This window comes from Giraffa tippelskirchi, chromosome 9, assembly GCF_054371585.1.
Source record: "Giraffa tippelskirchi isolate mGirTip1 chromosome 9, T2T-mGirTip1v1.2.pri, whole genome shotgun sequence".
Lineage (NCBI taxonomy): Eukaryota > Metazoa > Chordata > Mammalia > Artiodactyla > Giraffidae > Giraffa > Giraffa tippelskirchi.
The window spans coordinates 126344259-126367648 of NC_137283.1; the positions used below are offsets into that span (position 1 = coordinate 126344259).

The following is a 23390-nucleotide window of genomic DNA, read 5'->3' on the forward strand; positions in this document are numbered from 1 at the left end:
CCCCTCCGCGTCCCCTTCGACCCCCCGGGACGCCCGCGCTGCCCCCTCCCCGGATGCTCTCCACCCGGGGCTCCTGCACCGCCCCCTTCGCAGAGGCCCTCGAATTCTGGGACCCCGCCCCGCCCCCGCCCCGCCCCCGCGTGGTCTGCACGGACGGACTCGCGCTGCACATCGCTCCCCCCGCGCCCGCCTCTGCGGCTGCGCGCTGGCTGGGCCGAGGCCGAGGCGAGGGGGTCGCGCCGCGGGCCGGCGGAGCTGCTGTGGCGGCGTCGGCGGCTGCGGGAGACAGAGCGAGCCCGGCGGCCGGGCGGACGCCGAGGGAACGGAGGAAGCGGTCATGTCTCGCTACACGAGGCCCCCCAACACCTCCCTGTTCGTCAGGAACGTCGCGGACGCCACCAGGTGAGCGGCGGCGGGGCCGCAGGTTGGGGCGCGGGGGAGGGGCGGGTAACGGCCGCGACGCAGAGCTCGGCAGGGTTAGCCCGCACCTCCCCGCCGGCCGGCCCGGGGCTCGCCGTGGAGGAGCCTCTCCCAAGGCCGGCGGGAGTCCTTGAGCTGCTCGGGGCCTGGGCGGGACTCGCGCCTCCGCCCTCCCGGCCGGCGTTCCGCTCCGGCGCGGCCCCGTCTCCGGGCCCCGCCGCCCTTGACTGCCCCCCGCACCTGGGCGGCTGGCAGGTGCCTATTCCTCGCCGAGAGAACGGGAGGAGCGCCGGCTGCCCCTGGCTGGGAGCCACGGTCCCTCCCCGCCTCCGCCCCTGAGAGTTCCTCGGGCGGGTGCCCGCGTCTCGCCCCTTTGTCGCTGTGCAGGGATAAAGCCGCGCGTCTCACCACCTAGATGGGAAGGAATTGGGAATGGTGAGACGCGTTATGGAATAGTGCGTACCTTGGGCCTTAGGACTCCCTTTCCCTGTAGTCAGTAGTCTGGTTTACTTACAGGTGGCGCTGGTTAAATTTTATTTGTTGCACAATTTTATACTGTATACAAAGGATAACTTCAGTGAATGAGATTTATGTGTGTTTCTTTAAAGTTTTGAGTGCAATATAAACACCCATCATAATGGTTTGTATAGACTTTCCTGGTCGATTCTGTTGCATTCAGCCCACCCGCTCCCCTTTGGAGAATTCTGTCTGCATAATTTCTAACGTTGACTTCTTAATAGCTGTGCCTTTCTCCCTCAATAGGGGCCAGAGGGGATGGGGGGAATTAGTAGACATTTTCGTGTCACTGGGCTTGCTTAATTTACTCCACAGCCCTCCTCCCCATCCCAGTCTTTATAGTTATGCAAGATTATCTTGTGGTACATAAGGAAAAGCTGAAATTCAGAGTTTCCGTGGCTTACCTGGGGCTTCACGGCTGGAAACATATTGGAGCCTTTGACTCCAGAGCCATCAGGAGTAATCATCATAATTTACCTTTGAGAAGTAAATTTTAAGTCTTTTTTAGAAACTTGTTTCTGCTAATAATATATATATATGTGTGTCACAACTATAGACTGTAAGTTAACATACTTTAACATCTTAAGAATGCCTGTGTTTACGTGTCTTCGCTCAACTTGTTTATCAGCATATTACATAGAAAGCAAGCAAAATTTATAATCTGGGTAAGGTTAAAAAAATTCCTACGGTTAAACAGACCACTTGTACACTGAATAAGATTGCAGTGCGCCAACAAAAAAACGTAAGGTTTTCAATTCTAATGGCCACAGAGGCCAACCAGGGTAGTATGAATGAGTGAAGGTGTCAGGTTAAAGCCCAATAGAATGGTGTGGACTGTCGCAAATGGAAAAGAACATGTGCCATCTCAAGGGGACAGCGGCTGCTACCAAGCTTTAGCTAATAACTGCTGTATAGACATTTGGACTTGTGGCCACATCATTTAATTTTCAAAAGAAGTCAAAAGCCTATATTTTGTGTGTGGAAACTCTCAGTTTGAAACTGTTGGCAGTTTCTAAGTTGAATCATGTGAAATTCCCATTTTTGTAGTTTTAAAAGCTATAAAATATTGGCATTTCCATGTTTCAGCACTTTTTGTTAAATGTTTATAAACACTGTGCTGGCCAAATACCCCCCACACACACACACACGCATGTTTTTTGATGCATGATCTCTGATCTAGATAATCAAGAATGATAATTGAGATTTATTAATTTTCTTCTCCGTTTTTTCCACAACTTTTTAACATTTCCACTGGGCAGTGGAGGGTGGGGTGGGCAATCAAAATCTAGGAGGTTTGAAGTAGTGAAATTATAGTAATCATAACATTTGTTGAGTACTCATTATGTACCAGGCACTATACTATAAACTTTACATATATTATCTTATTAAGTTTTCAATAACCTTATATAATGGATGAAAATCAGAGATTTTAGAGAGAATAAGGATCTTGACTAAAACTGCTCAGCTTTTGAGTAGTGTTATGAAAGTAGAATCATCACATGTAACCTTAATAGCTTTTTTTGTACAAGGTGGCATATAATTTAACTAGCAATATGATACCTAGACACATTTTAATTTTTTAACATTTGGTATGCATATAAAGAAAATCATTGGGATAAATGTTAAATGGGGTATAAAATTATATACAATATGTTTTCAGTTATATAAAAAATGAAGAAGGGGAAAACTATAAACACATAACACACACATATGTATATAATAGAAAATAAGCCTAGAAAGAAATCCCTTTGAGTGGTTTTCTTCATCCTGTTTTCAAATTCTAATTGTTAATTTTATAACAAAGTCAAATTTTATTTAAAAATTTTCTTTAAAGTAGCTGTTCTAATATATATGATAAAGCACAAGACATTAAAACATGTAGATTAGCATAAAATTTGTTAGAAATGAAATTAAGCAAAAGAACTAAGGAAAGGTTTAAAAATACATTTTGTAATTTTATAATTTTCCCTGGTGAAATAAGATGTGGATTGGGAAGAATATTAATTTTAAATCTTTTTGTATAACTTTTTTAATGTCAGATACAGTTTTCTAGTGGAACAAAGCAATCCCGAGATCTCAAATAAAACATTCCTGTTTTGATGCTTAACATCATGGTAGATTGGGGAGCACCGATCGAGTACTTCTCTTGGACATACTTAGTAGCATTCTTTGGTTATAGCGTGTATGAGGCTTACATTAATATTGGTGTAAGTGGTGATGTAGAAAAAGCATTAAACAAAATCTGACCGAATTCATTATAGGAAGTCTCAGCAAACTAGTAATAGAAGGGAACTTCCTCAGCTTATGGGCGTCTATGAAAAACCTTTAGCTAACAACATACTTAATGATGAAACTGAATGCTTTCTCCTTAAGATCAGAACAAGACAAGGATGTCAACTCTTGCAACCACTGTTCAACATTTTATTGCAGGTCCTAACCAATGAATGCAACAAGGCAAGAAAAATAAAGACATAAAAATTATAAAGGTAAAAGTAAAACCTGTCCCTATTCTTAGGTGACATGTTTGTTTACATAAAGCTACAGTAACTAATAGTTTCCTTAAGTTACGAGAATATGAAGTAAATTTAGTGAAAATTCTATTTGTATATACTAACAGCAAACAACAAAAACTTTTTAGATTCCATTTATCTTAGTATCAAAAAACATAGTAAGGAATAAGTTTCGCAAAACCACATAAAAACCTTTGCATTGAAGAGCAATCAAAGACCAACATAAATTGGTAAATATACTGTGTGTTCTTAGATTGGAAGGTGAACTATTATGTTATCAGTTCCGTCCCAATTGATTATATTATAGATTCAAGGCATTCCTGATCAAATGCTTTTTAAAAATAGGAACAAATTAATTCTAAAATATATTAATATGCAAAGGATCTGAATAGCCAAAATAATTTTTTAAAAGGTCACTGAAGCTGGAAAGCTTATATTCCCTGGCTTAAAGATTTACTAAAAAGTTGCAATAATCAAAACAGTTTGTTATTGGCCTAAGGATAGACGAATAGATCAATGGAACAGAAAGAAGGTCCATAAATAATCCACGCATATAGAGTCAATTGATTTTTGACAAAGGCACTAAAGCCTTTAGAGAAAAATCTTTCCACCAAATGATGCTGTAACAACTGGGTATATATAGGGAAAAAAATGTACTTTGACTTCTGTCCCACATAATTTGAACTGGATCATTAATTGAAATGTGAAAGATAAAATTGTAAAGCTTTTAGAAGGCAAAGGAGAATATCTGTATGACTTAGGGATAGGCAGAATTTTTATAAGACAAAGTCATTACCTTAAAAGGGAATATTGAAAAATCAGATTTCTCCAAAATTAAAATTTCTGTTCATTAAGAAAGTAAATAGGTGAGCCAGGGACTGGGAGAAAGTATTCAGAAAGCATATATCTCACAAAGGACTTTTTATAAGAATAGTAATGAAGTTTTATAAGTCAACAATGAAAAGACAGATGTAATTAAAAATGGACCAAAAAACCCCTACATGTTCAAGAGAAATACATATGAATGTCCAATTAGCATGTGAAAAAGTGCTCAGCATCATTTGTTCTTGGGGAAATGCAAATTGAAACCGCAGCAAGATTCCACTCAACATCCTCTTGAATGGCTAAAATTCAAAAGACTGACAATACAAAGTGCTGATGAAGATGGGCAGAACTGAACCGCATATGCTGTTGGTGGGAGTATAAAATGTTAACAACCATTTTGCAGAACTGTTTGGCCGTTTAATAGAAATTAAATAGATATATCCTTTTAGCCCAGAAACTCTGCCCCTAGAATAAAGGACCCATAAGCATGTAAAGATGTTGAACCTAACTGGTGTTTACAGAAATTAAAATTCAAATAATGAGATACCCATTCACTTTATATCCTTCAGAATGGCACGGAATGAGGAGTTAGAGTCTTAGGAATTCTGATGCATGTCTTGAGGAGTATAAGTTGATTTGGCCATTTTGGAGAACATGTAGTAAAGCTGAAGATATATATACTCTCCAGCCCATCAGTTGCATGGCTAATGGTACATCCCAGAGAACTATGCTACAGCACAACTTGCAGTTAAAAAAAGGAAGCATATTAAATGCTCACTCATAGAAGTATGTATAAATAAATTGTGGTTTATCCATAACAATACCAATACAGAGTTAAAATGAGTGAACTAGAGCACCATGGAGAAATCTCAAGGGTGGAAAAGGCAAGGTGCAAAATTTTACAGCTAATCTGATACCATTTATAGGTAATCTGATAGCATTTATATAGATTTGCAGGAGAAATACAAAGTTATGTAGAGGAATGATGAACACCAGTGATTATTTCTAAGGGAGAAGGATACAATATCTTATTTCTTTAAAAATACTAAAAATTACAAGTATAGTAAGTATTAAGGTTAATAAATCTTATTGATGGATACATAGGTGTTTGTCTTACTATGTATATATATTTCTGAATATCAAAATAGATTACACCAGAAATACGAAAATAAATGAAAAAAACAGCTAACAGATGGAGTGGAGACTGAATGAGAGCCAGTTCTTTTGAGAAAGTTCATTCCCTCAGACTTCTGGGATTCTAAGTCTCGATGACACATTGCGCTAGCCTCCTTTGTATATCTAGTATCCTTTTCTGTCAGCCACTCACATTTGGTTGATGGAATTGGTTGTCTCTGAAGGTACTCATTTGAAGTCCGGCTTTGCTACTGGCTGTGTGTATCTTTGGGCAAGGTAACTGCTCTCACTTTCAGTCTCCTTGACTGGTAAATGGTAACAGTAATGTGTCCTTCAATCATTAACACAGCAGGTATATACTGAGGCCTCCTATATGCCAAGCAACTATGCTAGGTACTGAGATATACTAGTGAAGACATCTGTCTTAGAAGTGATTCTCAACCGTGAGCCTCAGAATTGCCTGTGAAACCCTTAAAACATTAAATGTAACTGGGGCTCACCATGGGAAGCACAAATTAGGTCAGGGATTAAAGGATCAGGCTGAAATGCCTGCTTCTGTGACATCTCCTTTACAGATGATTCCAATATTCAGGAATGGTTGAGAGTTTTGGCTCTGTAGTCTGTGTTTTATGGGAGCAGGAATTGTGTCTTTCCTGTTCTCCATCACATTCCTAGAGCCTGGCCCATAGTACATACTCAGTAAGTATTTGTTGAATAAATAAATGAAAGAAAAAGACATTGTCATTGTCCTCTAAGTCTAAAGTTAACAGTCACTCAGGAAAGGCAGGCAGTTAAGCATGGTACAGTGAATATTAAAAATAAAATAATAAAAATAAAATGTTGTCATGGTATCAACGTAATATTGGCTGCTTAGCGTTAGTTGAATCTTTATGTAATTCTTAAATTCATATCTCTAGCTTTAGTCACTGACTTCTAGTCTTGAGAAAAAATAAAATTGAATTTGTATAACCACAGTTTTTAGTTGCTCATAGAATAGAACTCTGTGGCTGTTCCACCATCACCTCAAATTTGGCATTTCTAAACGTGAAAGTTTTTTGCCTCTCCTCAATCGGACACGACTGAGCAACTTCACTTTCACTTTTCTCTTTCATGCACTGGAGAAGAAAATGGCAACCCACTCCAGTATTCTTGCCTGGAGAATCCCAGGGGCGGCGGAGCCTGGTGGGCTGCCGTCTATGGGGTCACACAGAGTCGGACACGACTGAAGCGACTTAGCAGCAGCAGCAGCAATCTTCAATCTAACTCTCTTTTCCAGCTATCTAATTTTTATCTTGGACACCATCTTTCTTCCATTTGCCCAAGTTAGAAGCTTTGTACTCATCTTTGGGCCCTTTTTTCCACAGAGTATGTTTTGAAATACTCTTTAGTTCCTTTAAGCCATGTTTTGTGCTCATAGCTGGTTTTGAATCTCTAAGAGCTCCATGAGGCGGTAGAATATAGTCATTAGGAAGCCAGACTAGTGTCAGATTGTGGGAGTTTGCTTCCAGCTCTGTCGCTTGCTGACTCGGTTACGTTAGGTGACTTCATCTGTCTGTACACTCATCTGTAAACAACATTTGTAAAGATCTGTTATGGGAATTAAGTGGTCTTAAGGTGAACAGTGGCAGGTATATAAATGCATTATAGCTGTCAGTTTTTAATGCTAAGTGTTTTGTCTCTTCAGTTAAATTGTAACTCCTGAAGAGAAATATTATGCTATGTGTTTTCTTGGTGTCCCCTCTTTAGTACCTATGACAGTATAAAGCATGTAAGTGACTCAAAAATACTTGCCAGATTTGAGGCTCTGGTAGTTATTTTTGCTTTATGTTTACTAATAAAGCATCAGTTTTTCTTTTAAAGCCTGAGAAATAACTTTAGGACTTCTTTAGAATCTTATTGCTATCTGAAAACATTTAACATAAATATGAAATTATAGTGAGACGAATGTGTTCTTAATGAATTGTTGATCGAGCTCTGTATTTTGACAGTTGAAAAGTCTTGTAATAGGAGTAACTTTCAAAAGTGGATATGCTGTATATAAAATAAATAACCAACAAGGACCTACTGTATAGCACAGGGAACTGTACTCAATATTTTGTAATAACCTATAAGGGAAAAGAATTTGAAAAGGAATATGTAGAAAATATATAAAAGCTAAATCACTATGCTGTACACTTGAAACTAACACAATTGTAAATCAACTATACTTCAGTTTTAAAAAAGCAAAAAAATTAAGTGAATGTGCTGGATCAGAATCCCCAACCTGACTGAACATAAAAGCCACCTAGAGTGCTTATAAAAATACAGATTTCCAGACCTCTTGAATCAGAATCTCCAAAACTTAGAACTGAGAATTTGTTGTTTTATTTTTTCTTTCTTTTCTAAACCCTGGGTGATTCCTATGAGAGACAATTTTAGATAATTCTAGTCTGGATAATATACTTTCTTCTGAAGGTTTCAACTGAATTTCTGCAGGCAAAATATTTGAATCCAGCTATTCATATTTCTTTACCTTATTTCTAAAATACTTCAGGCCTGAGGACTTGCGCCGTGAGTTTGGTCGATATGGCCCTATAGTAGACGTTTACATTCCACTTGACTTCTACACCCGCCGCCCAAGAGGATTTGCTTATGTTCAATATCCTTTATTTTACTGTGTGCATGTGCATAGACTACATATATGTGCATATACATATATACACACACACACACTCAGGAGCATATTTTATGAAATAATATTGCCTAATTAAATGTGTTTATTTCTTTATCTCAGAAAATCTAAAGCAGTCCACAGTAGCTGGCAAGCACCCCTCAGTTTGAACCAACCTGTTAGCTAGAATCCAAGCATAAACCGAGCAGGCGAGACAAAAGGCACCTAAAGTTCAAGCCTCAAGGAGTAAAGAGGGAGGGTGGACACAGATATAAAGACCTGGAAGAGGGGAAGTCTTGACCAAGCAAAAGACAAAGCCAACACCAGGTTGAGACTTCGGCTTTCCTACATTTACTCAGAGTTCCAGGATCAAAGCCAAGTCTGATTTTGTTGGTTCTGCGTCTCTTATAAAGTCCATCTTGCAAGCCCTAAAGAATAAAGGTCAAGGTTCAAGATCAAGTGACGCTGAGGTAATTGCCTAAGTCTCATTTTGTATTGCATTACTTGAGCTTTTTCTGTTTTCTGTTGTTAAACCAGTGACAACCTCCTGAAATACAACTAGCTGGTTTATATAGTTTGTTTCCATTTTAGTTAGGTTTATTATATAATTTACATAGATAAGGGAGTTCAGTGGGATATATAATTCCAGATGTTCACAGATTGTTAATATATTTCTTTTATAATTATATCTGAAGTAATAAAAACATAAAGGTATTTTAAAGCAGTAGGTTCAAAGTCAAATATGATCACTTTTAAAGGACCAAATCAGTTTTGAATATATGTTTTAGCTCACTTATATGTGTGCCCTTTTGTTTATAAGTAATTTCTCCTAAGTTAATTTAAAAAGCCTTTTAACGAAAGAGTAATTTTAGTTTCAAAATGAAGGTTTCTGTGTACTGATTTTTACTGGAAATACTGAAAAACCTGGTAAATCTTTTACCTAAGAGAAGGGAGTGAGTCCTGCCTAAATGTTTTATTTGATAATACTAGCCAGTGTTGGACTTATTCTCATGTTTCAAATTATACATGCATTCTACAGCTTTTAATGTATACATTAAAAATACAGTTAGAGATTTGTTTCTGTTCTTTTTATTTTCAGACTCACTCTTCAGAATCATAATGGGGCATTTGTTTTGATAGTGAAAGTGATATTTTTTCTGATTATTCAGTTATGTTAGAGATACGACCTTAAAAACTTGAGCTTGTTTTTCCTAATAATTTCATGCCACCTGTAAATTATTTTTAAAAAATAATATTTTTGATATCTGATGTTCAAAGTGTCCTTAACAGCTAGTCATATTTGAAGATGTTCGTGATGCTGAAGATGCACTTTATAACCTCAATAGAAAGTGGGTATGTGGCCGTCAGATTGAAATACAGTTTGCACAAGGTGATCGCAAAAGTAAGTGTGACTTAATAGTAGATCTGGCTTTTTTAGCAGGATGAGTTTCAGCAATGACAAAGCTTTTAATTTAAAGTTATTTCAGAATATAATACTATTTGAGTGGCTTATTTATTGAATGATTGTTTATTGAGGTTTTCAGATAATGAATTATAAATCTTGAACTTCATATTCTAGCACCAGGCCAGATGAAATCAAAAGAACGTCACCCTTGTTCTCCAAGTGATCATAGGAGATCAAGAAGCCCTAGCCAAAGGAGAACTCGAAGTAGAAGTTCCTCATGGGGAAGAAATAGGCGGCGGTCAGATAGCCTTAAAGAGTGAGTACAAAATATAAGGGGATTGAAAACTTAATTTTCTGCTGTTTCCAGAAAACATTTTAAAGAGTTTTCAAAAACAGGACACCAGAAACATTTTATTTAATATATATAAAGAATCAACTTTTTTAGAAGGATATGCTCCTCTCTATAATGTATTGTTATTTTAACTTGGGTTTGTTAGATACCTTCCAGTGTGTTCATTTTATGACAGACTCAAGTTTAACCTTTTTAATAGAAGGATAATATATACTGAGGAAAAAAGCAAAAATTTAAAGATGTATACTTGACAATAAAATGAGGGTTTTAAATAAAATTTTTCTAAATGAACCCCCAAATTAAGAATCTTGAGCCCTGATAATTAGAAACTCATATGAAATAAAATATAATCACTTGTGAAAGGAAGTTGACCAAAATGTGAATCAGTGTATTTATAAAAAGCAAATTATTTCAAGAATAAATTCCAAGTATGGTAGCATTGTAGGAATAAAATATAAAAGTAGTAGATTTTTCAGAAAAAGATATTTGCAAGTTATCTATTTTTCCTGCTAGGAGTTAGTTTCTGTTAGAATAATAGGAAATTGCAGTGGAAATTACTTGATGATGCTGTTTTAGTCATAACTGAAATTGTATTAGCATGCCTAAATTCTACCACTTACTGTTTTTCTCGAGTTTTAATGCTGTAATTTTTTTTTTATAGGTATATAGAATTTTAAGGTGAATTCTGTTCTTAAAGATTGATGAGCATTTACACTAGTATCCTCTTTCTACGAGTAATAAAGAGTTGGGTCTCCTGGGGCTTCCCTCACAATCCAGTGGTTAAGTCTTCAGGCTTCCACTGCAGGGGACTTATCTTGGGTTTGATCCCTGGTTGGGGAACTAAGATCCCACATGCCACATGGCGCAGTTAATGATAAGAAAGAGTTGGCTCTCCTGCGCCATATATGCTGTCCAATGACAACATAGCCTCAAATCAGAGCTGCTCTGCAGAGCTGCTCACTTTCACTCCACTCCCTCTGTTCCTCAACTCCCAGGAGCCTATACAACATAGAGTGTGTGTACCTGAGCTAGACAGAGAGTCTTTACCCCAAGTACCTCGTTCTAAAAACAAAACTGAAAGTGGCCTGGCTCTAGTCCCCCAAGTGGAAAGAAAAGATAGGAAGAGAGAAATACCAGAGAATCCTGATTACTAGAAAATGTAGCCTATTCAGAGCCCTAGAATCTTAACATGTCAGATCAGTCCCTCTCCTTGGGTTTGAACCAAATGTTTTGATTTTGACACATTCTTAGGGAGGCATGCAAGTAAGAGGAAGCCTTGAGCTCCTTTTATAAGCCAGGAGAACCCAGGTCAGGATTGAGCTATCACCAGGGTGGGTGAAGAAATATTTAGGAACAGTTATATTTTGGTCTGGAATTTGATTCTTTTTATCATACTTGGTCTGATAGTGTAAGAATATAAACCTCTCGTGAATCTGTGGAGAATAATCCATTTTATTCCATGGCTAAAGGAAAGTCATTTTACTACTGATTGATTATTTGAGATTTTGACACCAGTATACTCAAATACAAATTACATTTATAGAGCCTAAAATGTGGTGAGAACAAATTAAGAAATTTTACATGCCATGTGTGTAGCAAAGTGACACCAATACCACTGGTATTGCTTCTGACTTCAAAAAGGACGTGAGTAGTATGAGTGATATTCAGCATTTCACGTTACTATAAGTTAATGGTTTATATACAAAAAAATCAAACTAGATATAATATTTTACCTAAAGCAGTACCGTCCTAACTTACTAAATGATAACCAGTGGTCTTGGTGAAAAAGAGTAAAAGAAAAGGAGAAAATTGTCCATCTGACTCATTAAAAATATAAGCTGTTTCCAAATGCATTAGAGCCTTAATCAACCAACTTTTCTCCTGATTGATCTAGAGAAGTGAATATTCACAGCATTTTCTGCCTTCTAGTGGCAGTAAAGTATACTACTTGTCTGGAGAAAAATAAAGACTGTCAGTTACCCCAATCATTGTGGAGTATCGGGAATAGAAAGAACCACATTTTCTTGTAAGACTGTATAATTCTGCTTTGTTCTAGTTATAGTTCTCCATTGTAAGACTGTTGCGTAACCTCTCTGACCTCAGTGGGTTTTGTTTGTAGTTACATTGTTGTTCAGCCACTCAGTCCTGTCAGACTCTTCAAGACCCCATGGACTGTAGCACATCGGGGTTCCCTGTCCTTCACTCTCTCCTGGAGTTTGCTCAAACTCATGTCCATTGAGTTGACGCCATCCAACCATTTCATCCTCTTGTCACCCCCTTCACCTGCCCTCACTCTTTCCCAGCATCAGGGTCTTTTCCAATGAGTCAGCTCTTTGCATCAGGTGGCCAGAGTATCAGCTTCAGCATCAGTCCTTCCAATGAATATTCAGGAATGATTTCCTTTAGGATGGACTGGTTGGATCTCCTTGCTGTCAAAAGGACTTTCAAGAGTCTTTTCCAGCACCACAATTGGAAAGCATCAATTCTTTGGCGCTCAGCCTTCTTTATGGTCTAATTCTCACATCTGTATATGACTACTGGAAAAACCATATAGCTTTGACTATACAGACCTTTGTCAGCAAAGTGATGTCTCTGCTTTTTAATATGCTGTCTAGGTTTGTCATAGCTTTTCTTCCAAGGAGCAAGTATCTTTTAATTTCCATGGCTGTGCTATACAGTAGGGCCTTGTTGGTTATCTGTATTATATGTAGTACTAGGTATATGCATACTTTTTTTTTTTTACTATATTAGAACTTTTTTCCCAAGGTCAGTTTTCCCATTTTGTTTTCTACAACTGTCTACAATAGGAATGAAATTTAATAATATCTAAAAATCGTGCTTTAAAAAAAAAGATTGTGGTTTTACTATCCTTAAAATATATTCTACATCAATATATATTTTTCAGTGCTCTTTATTCCTTCTTGTACTTCCATGCTTCTACCTGGGGTTATTTTTCTTCATCTTAAAGCATTTTTACCATTTCTTAGAATATAAGAAATTCTCTCAGTTAATTCTCTCAGTTTGTCTGCCTGAAAACATCTTCATTTTATATTCATTTTTGAAGGATATTTTTGCTGAAGTTGTAAGTTGGCAGGAAGTTTTTTCCTTTCTTTAATAATATCATTCCATTGTTCATATCCATAATCGGTCTTAATATTGCTCCCATGAAGATTACATAAAGTGTCTTCTGTTCTCTAGAAGATTTTCAGCTTTTTCTCTGACTTTGGTTTTCAGCAGTTTCACTGTGACATGCTTAGTGTAGTTATCTTTGTATTTAATCTGCGTGAGTTTGCAGAGTTCCTTGAAATTGAGAGTTATTAATGCCTTTCACTACTTTTGGAAAATCTAGACCATCATCTCTTAAAATATTGCTTTTACTTTATTCGATTTTTTTCCTTTAAGCCACTATGTTCAGTTCAGTTCAGTTCAGTAGCTCAGTCATGTCCAACTCTTTGCGAACCCATGGACTGCAGCACACCAGGCCTCCCTGTCCATCACCAACACCTGGAATTTACCCAAACTCATGTCCATCGAGTCATTGATGCCATCCAACCATCTCATCCTTGGAGTTTAAGCTTCAACATCAGTCCTTCCAATGAACACCCAGGACTGATCTCCTTTAAGATGGGCTGGTTGGATCTCCTTGCAGTCCAAGGCACTCTGAAGAGTCTTCTGCAGCACCACAGTTCAAAAGCATCAATTCTTCAGTGGTCAGCTTTCTTTATAGTCCAGCTCTCACATCCATACATGACTGCTGGAAAAACCATAGCCTTGACTAGACAGACCTTTGTTGGCAAAGTAATGTCTCTCCTTTTTAATATGCTGTCTAGGTTGGTCATAACTTTCCTTCCAAGGAGTAAGTGTCTTAATTTCATGGCTGCAGTCAACCATCTGCAGTGATTTTGGAGCCCAGAAAAATAAAGTCTGACACTGTTTCCACTGTTTCCCCATCTATTTGCCATGAAGTGATAGGACTGGATGCCATATCTTAGTTTTCTGAATGTTGAGCTTTAAACCAACTTTTTCACTCTCTTTCACATACATCAAGAGGCTCTTTGGTTCTTCTTCATTTTCTGCCATAAGGGTGATGTCATTTGCATATCTGAGGTTCTTGATATTTCTCCTGGCAATCTTGATTCCAGCTTGTGCTTCCTCCAGTCCAGCATTTCTCATGGTGTACTCTACATATAAGTTAAATAAGCAGGGTGACAATATACAGCCTGGACGTACTCCTTTTCCTATTCGGAACCAGTCTGTAGTTCCATGTCCAGTTCTAACTGTTGCTTCTTGACCTGCATACAGATTTCTCAAGAGACAGGTCAGGTGGTCTGGTATTGCCATCTCTTTCAGAATTTTCCACAGTTTATTGTGATCCACACAGTCAAAGGCTTTGGCATAGTCAATAAAACAGAAATAGATGTTTTCTGGAACTCTTGCTTTTTTGATGATCCAGCGGGTGTTGGCAATTTGATCTCTGGTTCCTCTGGCTTTTCTAAAACCAGCTTGAACATCTGGAAGTTCAAGGTTCACGTATTGCTGAAGCCTGGCTTGGAGAATTTTGAGCATTATTTTGCTAGTGTGTGAGATGAGTGCAATTGTGCGGTAGTTTGAGCATTCTTTGGCATTGCCTTTCTTTGGGATTGGAATGAAAACTAACCTTTTCCAGGCCCATGGCCACTGCTGAGTTTTCCAAATTTGCTGGCATATTGAATGCAGCACTTTCACAGCATCATCTTTTAGGACTCAAAATAGCTCAACTGGAATTCCATCACCTCCACTAGCTTTGTTTGTAGTGATACTTCCTAAGGCCCACTTGACTTCACTTTCCAGGATGTCTGGCTCTAGGTGAGTGATCACACCATCATGATTATCTAGGTTGTGAAGATCTTTTTTGTCCAGTTCTTCTGTGTATACTTGCCACCTTTTCTTAATATCTTCTACTTCTGTTAGGTCCATACCATTTCTGTCCTTTATTGAGCCCCTCTTTGCATGAAATGTTCCCTTGGTATCTTTAATTTTCTTGAAGAGATCTCTAGTCTTTTCCATTCTATTGTTTTCCTCTGTTTCTTTGCACTGATCACCGAGGAAGGCTTTCTTATCTCTGCTTGCTATTCTTTGGAACTCTGCATTCAAATGGGTGTATCTTTTCTTTTCGCTTCTCTTCTTTTCACAGCTATTTGTAAGGGCTCCTCAGACAGCCATTTTGCTTTTTTGCATTTCTTTTTCTTGGGGATGGTCTTGCTGCCTGTTTCCTGTACAGTGTCATTAACCTCTGTCCATAGTTCATTATGATTGTGTACCAAACAACTTACGCTGTGTTCTGGATTTCTTATAATTTCTTTTCTCATTGTGTTTCACTGTAATGTTTTTCTAATAATCAGTTTGCTATTCTTATTTCTCCTATATCTAAACTGCTATTAAATCCACCCAGTGACTTTTTACGTTCAGATACCATGTTTTTGGTTCTAAAGCGTCCATTTAATTCTTTTTACAGGTTCCAGTTAACTGTTGACGTTCCCCATCTTTTTCATCTCTTTTGTTTGTCTTTTACTCTTTTCCTTGGCCATACTGCATAGTTTGTGGGATCTTTATTCCTTGGCCAGGGATTGAACCTTGGCCCCCTGCAGTGGAAGTGTGGAGTCCTAACCACTGGATCACCAGAGAATTCCCTTATTTTCTTGAAATATTAATCATAGTAATTAAAAAAAAAATTTTCTTAATAATGCCAGTACCTAAATTATTTTGGGTCTCTTTCATTTGTCTTTTATTTTCCTTTTTGTCATTGTTAATCTGCTTTTCACATATTTCTGAATTTTTTATTGGATGTTGGACATTATTGATGAAAAATTACGGAAGTTTTGGATGATGATCATATGATTCTCAAAAGAAAGCTGTTTTCTTCTAGCAGACAGAGTATTGGCAGATCACCTGATCCTGTCGATACTTGGTTTGAGGCAGTGTTAAGGCTGATCTGTTTCAGCTTTATACTTACTCCTAGGGCAGGAGTCTTGGAAGATAAGGCCCTTCTGAGTTCTTAATTGAAAGGCTAGGTTGTAATTCAAGGCTTCTTGACTTTTAAGTGTTGTCTAGCCTTTTAATATAGCTTTTTTTTATGGGAAGATTGGTCTAGAACAAGCTGCTCTGTCATGGCAAGATTCAGAAATCTTCCATCTAGGTTTTTGTTTTTATTAACATTATTTAATATTCTTTAAATATTTTCTTTTTATCTTAGGAATTTTGTAACCCAGACTAAATATGCAAAATATATTTTTCAGAACTGACTCACAAAAGATACCTAGCAAAGTCAAAATCTTTTGGTCAAACATTACAAACTTGTACATATTTTTGAACCAAAATCAAAAAATTAGAATTTTTTCCTCCAACAAAAGCACAACTACTGTTATGTAAAGTATATAAGTTCCTGAAAGTGTTGTTTCCTAACCTATTAACTATTTTTGTACGAAATATATACTTTCACGTTATGGATGTTTGCAGGTCTCGACACAGGCGATTTTCTTACAGCCAATCTAAATCTCGCTCCAAATCACTGCCCAGGCGGTCTACCTCAGCAAGGCAGTCAAGAACTCCAAGAAGGAATTCTGGTTCTAGAGAACGGTCAAGGTCCAAGTCCTTGCAGAAAAGGTCCAAGTCAATAGGAAAATCACAGTCAAGCTCACCTCAGAAGCAGACTAGCTCAGGAACAAAATCAAGATCACATGGAAGACATTCTGACTCCATAGCAAGATCCCCATGTAAATCTCCCAAAGCGTATACCAATTCTGAAACGAAAGCACAAACAGCGAAACACTCTCATTTTCAATCACATTCCAGATCGCGGAGTTATCGTCATAAAAACAGCTGGTGAACAGTAACAGAAGAATGCTCCGTAGTGTTAATATAGGTTATTAAACTTCTCATTATGTTGAATAAAAATTCTTGAAGGCTTACAGAAAATGTGAGTTGATATTAGTTACTTTGGGCATGTATAAGAAATAAAGGCTCTCTCACTTGGATTAATGAAGATTTGGTCTCAGTATAAGGGCCCACACCACAAATATGATGTGAGTGATGTCCCATTTTATGGACCATTTTTTGCTTACATCGTGGCAGAAGAGTACTTTTTAGAGGAAATGTATAAAGTGGAACTAAATTAGAAAATGTGATTTGGAATATTAAGTATTAATAATAATGTAAAAAAATATTTTTTACTTTAAAGCACTTTACTTTCATGTAAAAGTAATGATGACTGTATAATTGCATAAGGCAAACTTAAGACTGTTTGACACTGTATGTCTCCTTTGTGTTTTCTCTTTAAACTTGGGCCAATTCCTGATGGTATTAGTTCTATATCACAAAATACTGACATTTCTAAAAGTAGAGTTTATGTAGAGATCAAGCATTCAAAAGATATTCTTTCCTAAGCTCAAAAAATGTTACTGAGTGGAACAGTATAGATAAATTGATATTAAGTTGCATCCTGTATCATGTTCATTCATGTCAAAAATATCAAAACGTTTTAAAAATACTGAATTTTGAATGGTTTGAGACTACTATAAAAATGATGTGCAACACTCATAGTCCAAAAATATTCATATCAAGCCTTATACATATGAAGATTGATACATTTTGTATAAAATCACATTTTATACCATTAATTCTACATACCTACTTTTCATCTGTTACTTAGCGGTTTCTTTTTAGAGCTTTTGTTCAAGACTTTAAATTATATAGAATAAGTCTTGTTTATTTTTGAAAATGCTTAGTACCTTGTATTAAACTCAAGACTGCATTCTCAGAAAATAGCTTCGCAGTACTGGGATTTACATTACACTGCCCTTCATTTTTTTAAGCTAAATAGCTTTATTGATATTCTTTTGTAGTTGTTAAAACAGAATTTCTTTAAAAATGTGTTTCTAATTTACGTTTTTCAGAGGGTTTGGTAGTATTTGTGATAAAATGGTTTTGCATATGGTTATTATAGGGGATATATTTATAGAGCTCTACTTGTGTACCTTGTTGAATTATATTGAAATTAAAAGTTCTCAGCCCATACAGTTAATATTTGTATCTAGAATGCCTAAGAAAAAAATCTGTCTTATATTTTTAGCATAAAGGAGCCAGTGTTGCTTCTGTTTGTTTGAATACAAATTCCATTTTTTTTTTTTTTTGCATTTTACATCCTGTGTGTAAGAAATAACTTTACAAAATAATTTATATGCTGGTGGTAATTGGATAAGTACTATAAATTTGTGTATTCTGTACTTTCTGAATAGATTTTCTCTGTTTAATCATAGCAAAATTTATTTCAAAACTACAGCTCTTTGAAGTGTTCAGATGTAATAAAATTTAGTTATAAAATTATGTGGCACTATTGAAAATTGAAAGGATAGTCTGAAGAAAGAGCAAGACAAACAGTAATTTTTTTGTATTTTCTAAATAAATGTTTTGATTTATGTACACATGTATGTAGTTATTGTGGATACTAACTACGAATTGATTATAGTGTCTACATTTAATCATATTTTAGTAAAAAGTTAATAAGGCAGTGTTTCTGAACATGCTTAATCCTTCGATTTACTCTGATTTGGTTGTCCATTGTAATTGTTAGACTGCTTATGAGGATACTGTTTGGTTTGATGGAAAAACTGGAATGATAATAGTTTAAACTTTAGGTTTATTTACTATGTGCTTGGCAATGCTCTGTCAAGTTTTACATTACTCACTCATCACAAGAGCTTTATGAGGGCAATACCACTGCAGATAAGGTAAGTAAGATGAAGAGAGGTTAAATGACATGCACAAACAAGGTCACACCACCATTAGACTTTGTAGCTGGGTGGTGGCTGGGCTCCATACTGCCCTCCCTGATCACCATGCTTGTCTTTTGGAAGATGAAAGTCTTTGACAGATATATGCTTAACTAAGATAATATTTAGAGGAAAAGGAGATAATAGAATTAGGAAAAGAAACGATTATAGGCTTCAATGAAACTGGGTTCTGTGAGTGGAAATTGATTAACAATTGTGCTGATACCCCGTAAAATTGTATTCTGGGTACATCTGTTCTAGGATTCACTTCTGCTACAGAATTGTTTCTTGGGCCTTTTAAGAGAGGATACTTAGGGTAATGTTGTTAAATAAAGCAAATGTATCGCCCATCTGTGATCATTTCCTTTAAAGATAGTATATTTACTCAGGTACTTCCCCAGTTTAAATATAGGGGCACTTCCTACCTCCATTTGTTTGGGATTCATAGAGGATCTGGAGAAGGCAATGGCAGCCCATTCCAGTACTCTTGCCTGGAAAATCCCCTGGAGGGAGGAGCCTGGTAGACTGCAGTCCATGGGGTCGTGAAGAGTTGGACATGACTGAGCGACTTCACTTTGACTTTTCACTTTCATGCACTGGAGAAGGAAATGGCAGCCCACTCCAGTGTTCTTGCCTGGAGAATCCCAGGGATGGCAGAGCCTGGTGGGCTGCCGTCTATGGGGTCGCACAGAGTCAGACACTACTGAAGTGACTTAGCAGCAGCAGCATAGAGGATCAGATAATGTCAGAGAAGGTAAAGATGGCCACTTTGATTGCTTGTTTTCTTTCTCTTATAAATAATACCCATAATTGCTGTATAGCAGCTGGTATTTTGCAGCTGCAAACAGACAATAGGGGAACATGCTAAAATTTTTTATCAGGAGTCTAGGATTTAATCTTGTGCCACTGGGCTATTTATCTTTAAATGTAAAATATTAACTAATTTCAGGACTTTATGTGTTATCTGAGATATATTACTTGAGGTACTACTATTCTAAGACATGCTCTTCTATTACAAATAAATACGAGTATCTGTCTTTGTTCCAGTTCCATTGCATGAGGCAAAATCAGAGTTTAAAAGAAGAAACATTTAGAAATATTGTTCGAGTTCTTCTAAAGAACTCTTTGTAACCCTAGAATTCTCTAGGCCATATGGAGTAGGTAGCCTTTCCCTTCTCCAGAGGATTTTTCCCAACGCAGGGATCGAACCCATGTCTCCCGCATTGCAGGCAGATTTTTTACCAGCTGAGCCACAAGGGAAACCCAAGAACACTGGAGCGTGTAGCCTATCCCTTCTCCACCAGATCTTCCCAATCCAGGAATCAAACCAGGGTCTCCTGCATTGCAGGTGGATTCTTTACCAACTGAGCTTTTCAGGAAAGCCCATAATTCTCCTAAACTACATTAAAATTGTAATTTCCTACTTGGATTTAAAATTTTTTTCCAAACAGGGTGGCAGAATATCTGAGGTACTTGTATAACATTGCTACTTACGCAGAGGATCTTAATCCAGCATCATGAAACCAAAGCTTCAGATCTAGCACCTGTAGATTTTAAAACAAGTCTGTGACTCCTAATAGTTTAAAAACCAGTGATTCAGTGATACATCCAGATATTAGTCTCAAAACTCATATATTCAATTAGAAAACATTTAGGCATTAAGTGAAGATTATGAACTTAGCCATCTGAATCACTCCCTTGATGAAAATAGGATATTTAGGATCATAGCATTAGCTCTAGCATTGGTCTTCCAGGTCAGTTTAGGCCCTCTGCAAAATTTGTATCTTGTACAAGATGCTCTTAAATCAAGCAAATTAACCAAGCTTGTGCATCCCAGACCAGGCCCCATTGCCTCACATAAACAGGCTCAGGGAAGTAAGTACTTCATTCTTGACTGGGATTCCCTGAACCCCTCCTGGCCCCACCCCCCACTTAGAGAATGTTCCTGATGCACTGATCCCATCCCAGGAACACAGTAGAGCTGGGACAGCCCACAGTGAAGGTGGATGGACTATAAAGGAGTCATGAAGAAATTGGGAATTTAAAAATACACCTAGGCTACTATACCTCAGTAATATTCCCCCACAAAACATGGTATAATGTTTTAATTATATTTGGGGGAAAAGGTTATATGATTACTCTTCTTGAAGCTTATATTTTAGGAGTATACCACAATTTTGAATATATGAAAAAAATAGTATCAACTTGTGGAAGTAGATGCTCAAGAGGGTTGATGGTTACCATTTTTAAATGCATTATGCAGTTTTAAGCATATTTGGTTCACATAACTCAAAACACCATATTAAAGCTACCTCTTAAAGCCTACTTAGTTTATAAACTAATATTTAAATAGGCTATAAAATCAAGAATATCTTAATGGTGTGTCAGCTTTCAGGTTCTTTCAGAATGTGGATAGAAAATGTAAAGGGTCAGTCTCCAAATGAGAATATCTAGCCAGTAATCAGTGCTTTTGCTAGAAGTGGATTGATCACGTTTATTATTGTTTGATCTTATGTCTTGCATCTTGTGTAGGATGCGTAGTTTCTCAGAAAAAGTATAACTGAAACAAGAAGCAAAGTTACAGCTTCCCGAATTCAGGAGTATAATTTTATGAGCTAAATACCTAAGAACTATATGCTTTTTAGAAGTGGATGTAGATGTAGATTGAGGAAACCCAGGATTCTTTGCTATGAGCAGCTGTTTCCTAAAGAAATAACTACATTCTAGTTTTCTTAGCTTACTCCTGATAAGTAGTCTTAAAATGTTGTTAAATTGATTTATGTCAACAGAAATCTCAATATAAAATAATAGTCTTCCAGGCTCAAGTGATAGCCTGTTTCAGTAGTAAGAAAAAAAATTAATGATTTTTTTGTGAGGTGAAACTAAAAACCATTCCTATTAAATATGTGAGGCAGTATCTGCTTTAATATTTTACACCTTGAGGAGAAAGTACTCTGACGTAAGCTGTATAATTGGTTGAATGTTTCAGGGCATTTTTACATTTTAAAAATGAGAAAGAGTGTTAAATTTATTTTAACACTGACATAATTTCATAAGAACCTTAAGGAAAAGCATTTACATTCATCATTGTCAATAAACGTTAAAATTTTGGCCTTAAAATGTTCAATGTAGCTGAATTAGAAATACTCAGGCTCTAGTTTTGTTAAGATATTCATTATAATTTTTAATGTGTATAATAAGTCTAACCATTTTTGGTATTGTTTTATACTTTATAATTCATTCCCTAGTCTTGTCATATAATCTATGTGGGTTTTTTTTATTCCACTTAAAAATATGGATAATAAAATTTTATTCTACAGTATCTCATACATGAAAAGCACTTGTATAAGGTGCTCTTAGCTGGTTGTCAGTAGTCAAGTATAACTAATATTCAAAGAGGTTTTAGTGACCACACTTTTGTCCACCACCTGTTATCTACTTTTGACTAAAATGTCGTGGTTTTACATGAATATCTATCATGGAAAGCGGAACTACACTTGAATAAATTTAAACGCTTTTAACTTTTCATTAGCTCCACGGATGTTAATTCAGCATTAAAGGCTTTAAAGAGTAGGAGCCAGAGAGTTGCATGCTGCTTTGTCTATCTACTTCCTGGTCCCTTCAGTGCTAACCAGCCCTCTAGCCATCCCCTTTCTTCTCCTTTGGGCATCTCATACAAACAGGTGTTTCCTTACACTGCTTGAAGTGCAGGTTATTCCACTGTAGATCATTCTTTAACTTTCCTCTCAAACCATGGGCAGTTATGATAAATGCCCTTCAGAATCTCTATAGTCTCCACCTACCTCTTCATCCTCCTCTAAATTTAGTTTCAAGCTAACATTTTTGTCAACATTAACATTAAATAACAATTGTCACATTTCCCAAATAAGCCAATGCTTAAATATATTATCATTTCTCTAATTTTTCAGTTCTTATTTACAATGACTTTGGTATTTCATTGACTAGAGTTATGTTATTTTAGAAGTTATAACCAACCAAGTAGCCTAGTTGAAAGTGTAAAGAAAAAACATTGTTTACAACCTCAAAAGATTGACTTATTTGTGCTTTTATATTTAATGTAAATGAATTTTTGGAATTGTTGGCAAATATTCAATTTGTGTATAATGTAGGAGTAATGTGGTTTAATCGCTAAATCGACCCATGAACTGCCTGCTAGGCTCCTCTGTCCATGGGATTTCCCAGGTAAGAATACTGGAGTGCATTGCCATTTTCTTCTCCAGGGTATATTCTCGAACCAGAGATCAAACCCAGGTCTCCTGCATTGCAGGTGGATTCTTTACTGACTGAACCACCAGGGAAGCTACTAGGATATTCATTATAATTTTTAACGTGTATAAGCAGCCTTCATTCTCCCCAATTCTGTTAACATTTTGTTGTAAAAATCTTTAATAAGGTAATCTTACAATGAATACCCATATATTCATTAATTATGTAGAGTCTACAATTGAACAGTAAATTATGCTTGCTTTATCACATCCTTCTCAGTTATTTTAACATTTAGTAAATTTTTGAAAATTGGAATGTTCATAAGTAGGCTTTTCCAGTTAGCAAAAGAATGATAAAAAAATCTTGATTATCTTTCATAAACATAATGCTGTTTTCTTAGTTTTAAAATTCAGGGTGTGATTTCAAAGATCAGATGATTTACAGTAACCTAAGGAACACACAAATATTTAAAGAGACTGGACTGAGTGCACAGTGACTAGGATCCTTGGAAGGCTGACTGAAAAAGGAAATCTAACCTTTGATA

The 23390-nt window shown here is 36.8% G+C and overlaps 1 protein-coding gene and 1 long non-coding RNA gene across 17 annotated transcripts in view; one reads left to right on the forward strand and one right to left on the reverse strand.

Annotated features, from left to right (window-relative positions):
* LOC145520989 (uncharacterized) overlaps positions 1-20163 on the reverse strand; it is a 42094-nt gene extending 21931 nt beyond the window's left edge. The window contains exons 1-3 of one of the 2 annotated variants that reach the window (XR_014064970.1): positions 20114-20163; positions 16490-16591; positions 3344-6969 (exon numbers count right to left, since the gene is read on the reverse strand). This is a non-coding gene — a long non-coding RNA (uncharacterized LOC145520989). Of the gene's footprint in view, positions 1-3343; positions 6970-16489; positions 16592-20113 lie in introns of those variants that run through there. The other variant, XR_014064969.1, reaches the window with a different exon arrangement.
* On the forward strand, positions 203-18269 carry SRSF12 (serine and arginine rich splicing factor 12). Of its 15 annotated transcripts, none has more exons than XM_081528574.1 (6): positions 446-855; positions 3367-3422; positions 8179-8525; positions 9334-9457; positions 9635-9776; positions 16308-18269. In XM_081528574.1, the coding sequence occupies exons 5-6, from the start codon at positions 9646-9648 to the stop codon at positions 16675-16677; spliced, it is 501 nt and encodes a 166-aa protein (XP_081384700.1). In that variant the 5' UTR covers positions 446-855; positions 3367-3422; positions 8179-8525; positions 9334-9457; positions 9635-9645; the 3' UTR covers positions 16678-18269. The 15 variants fall into 15 exon arrangements, with proteins under 15 accessions (XP_081384697.1, XP_081384692.1, XP_081384693.1 ...); XM_081528575.1 differs by having other exon boundaries at positions 9346-9457; XM_081528571.1 differs by lacking the exons at positions 446-855; positions 3367-3422 and adding an exon at positions 203-402 and having other exon boundaries at positions 7939-8525.
* Positions 20164-23390: the final 3227 nt, after the last annotated feature.

Excerpts from the sequence above, each read along its gene's own strand:
- SRSF12 (XM_081528566.1), top strand. The coding sequence starts at position 338 with ATGTCTCGCTACACGAGGCCCCCCAACACCTCCCTGTTCGTCAGGAAC. Across the intron at positions 403-7,938 it reads AACGTCGCGGACGCCACCAG|GCCTGAGGACTTGCGCCGTG; the intron begins GTGAGCGGCGGC and ends AAAATACTTCAG. Across the intron at positions 8,061-9,349 it reads TCAATATCCTTTATTTTACT|TCATATTTGAAGATGTTCGT; the intron begins GTGTGCATGTGC and ends CTTAACAGCTAG.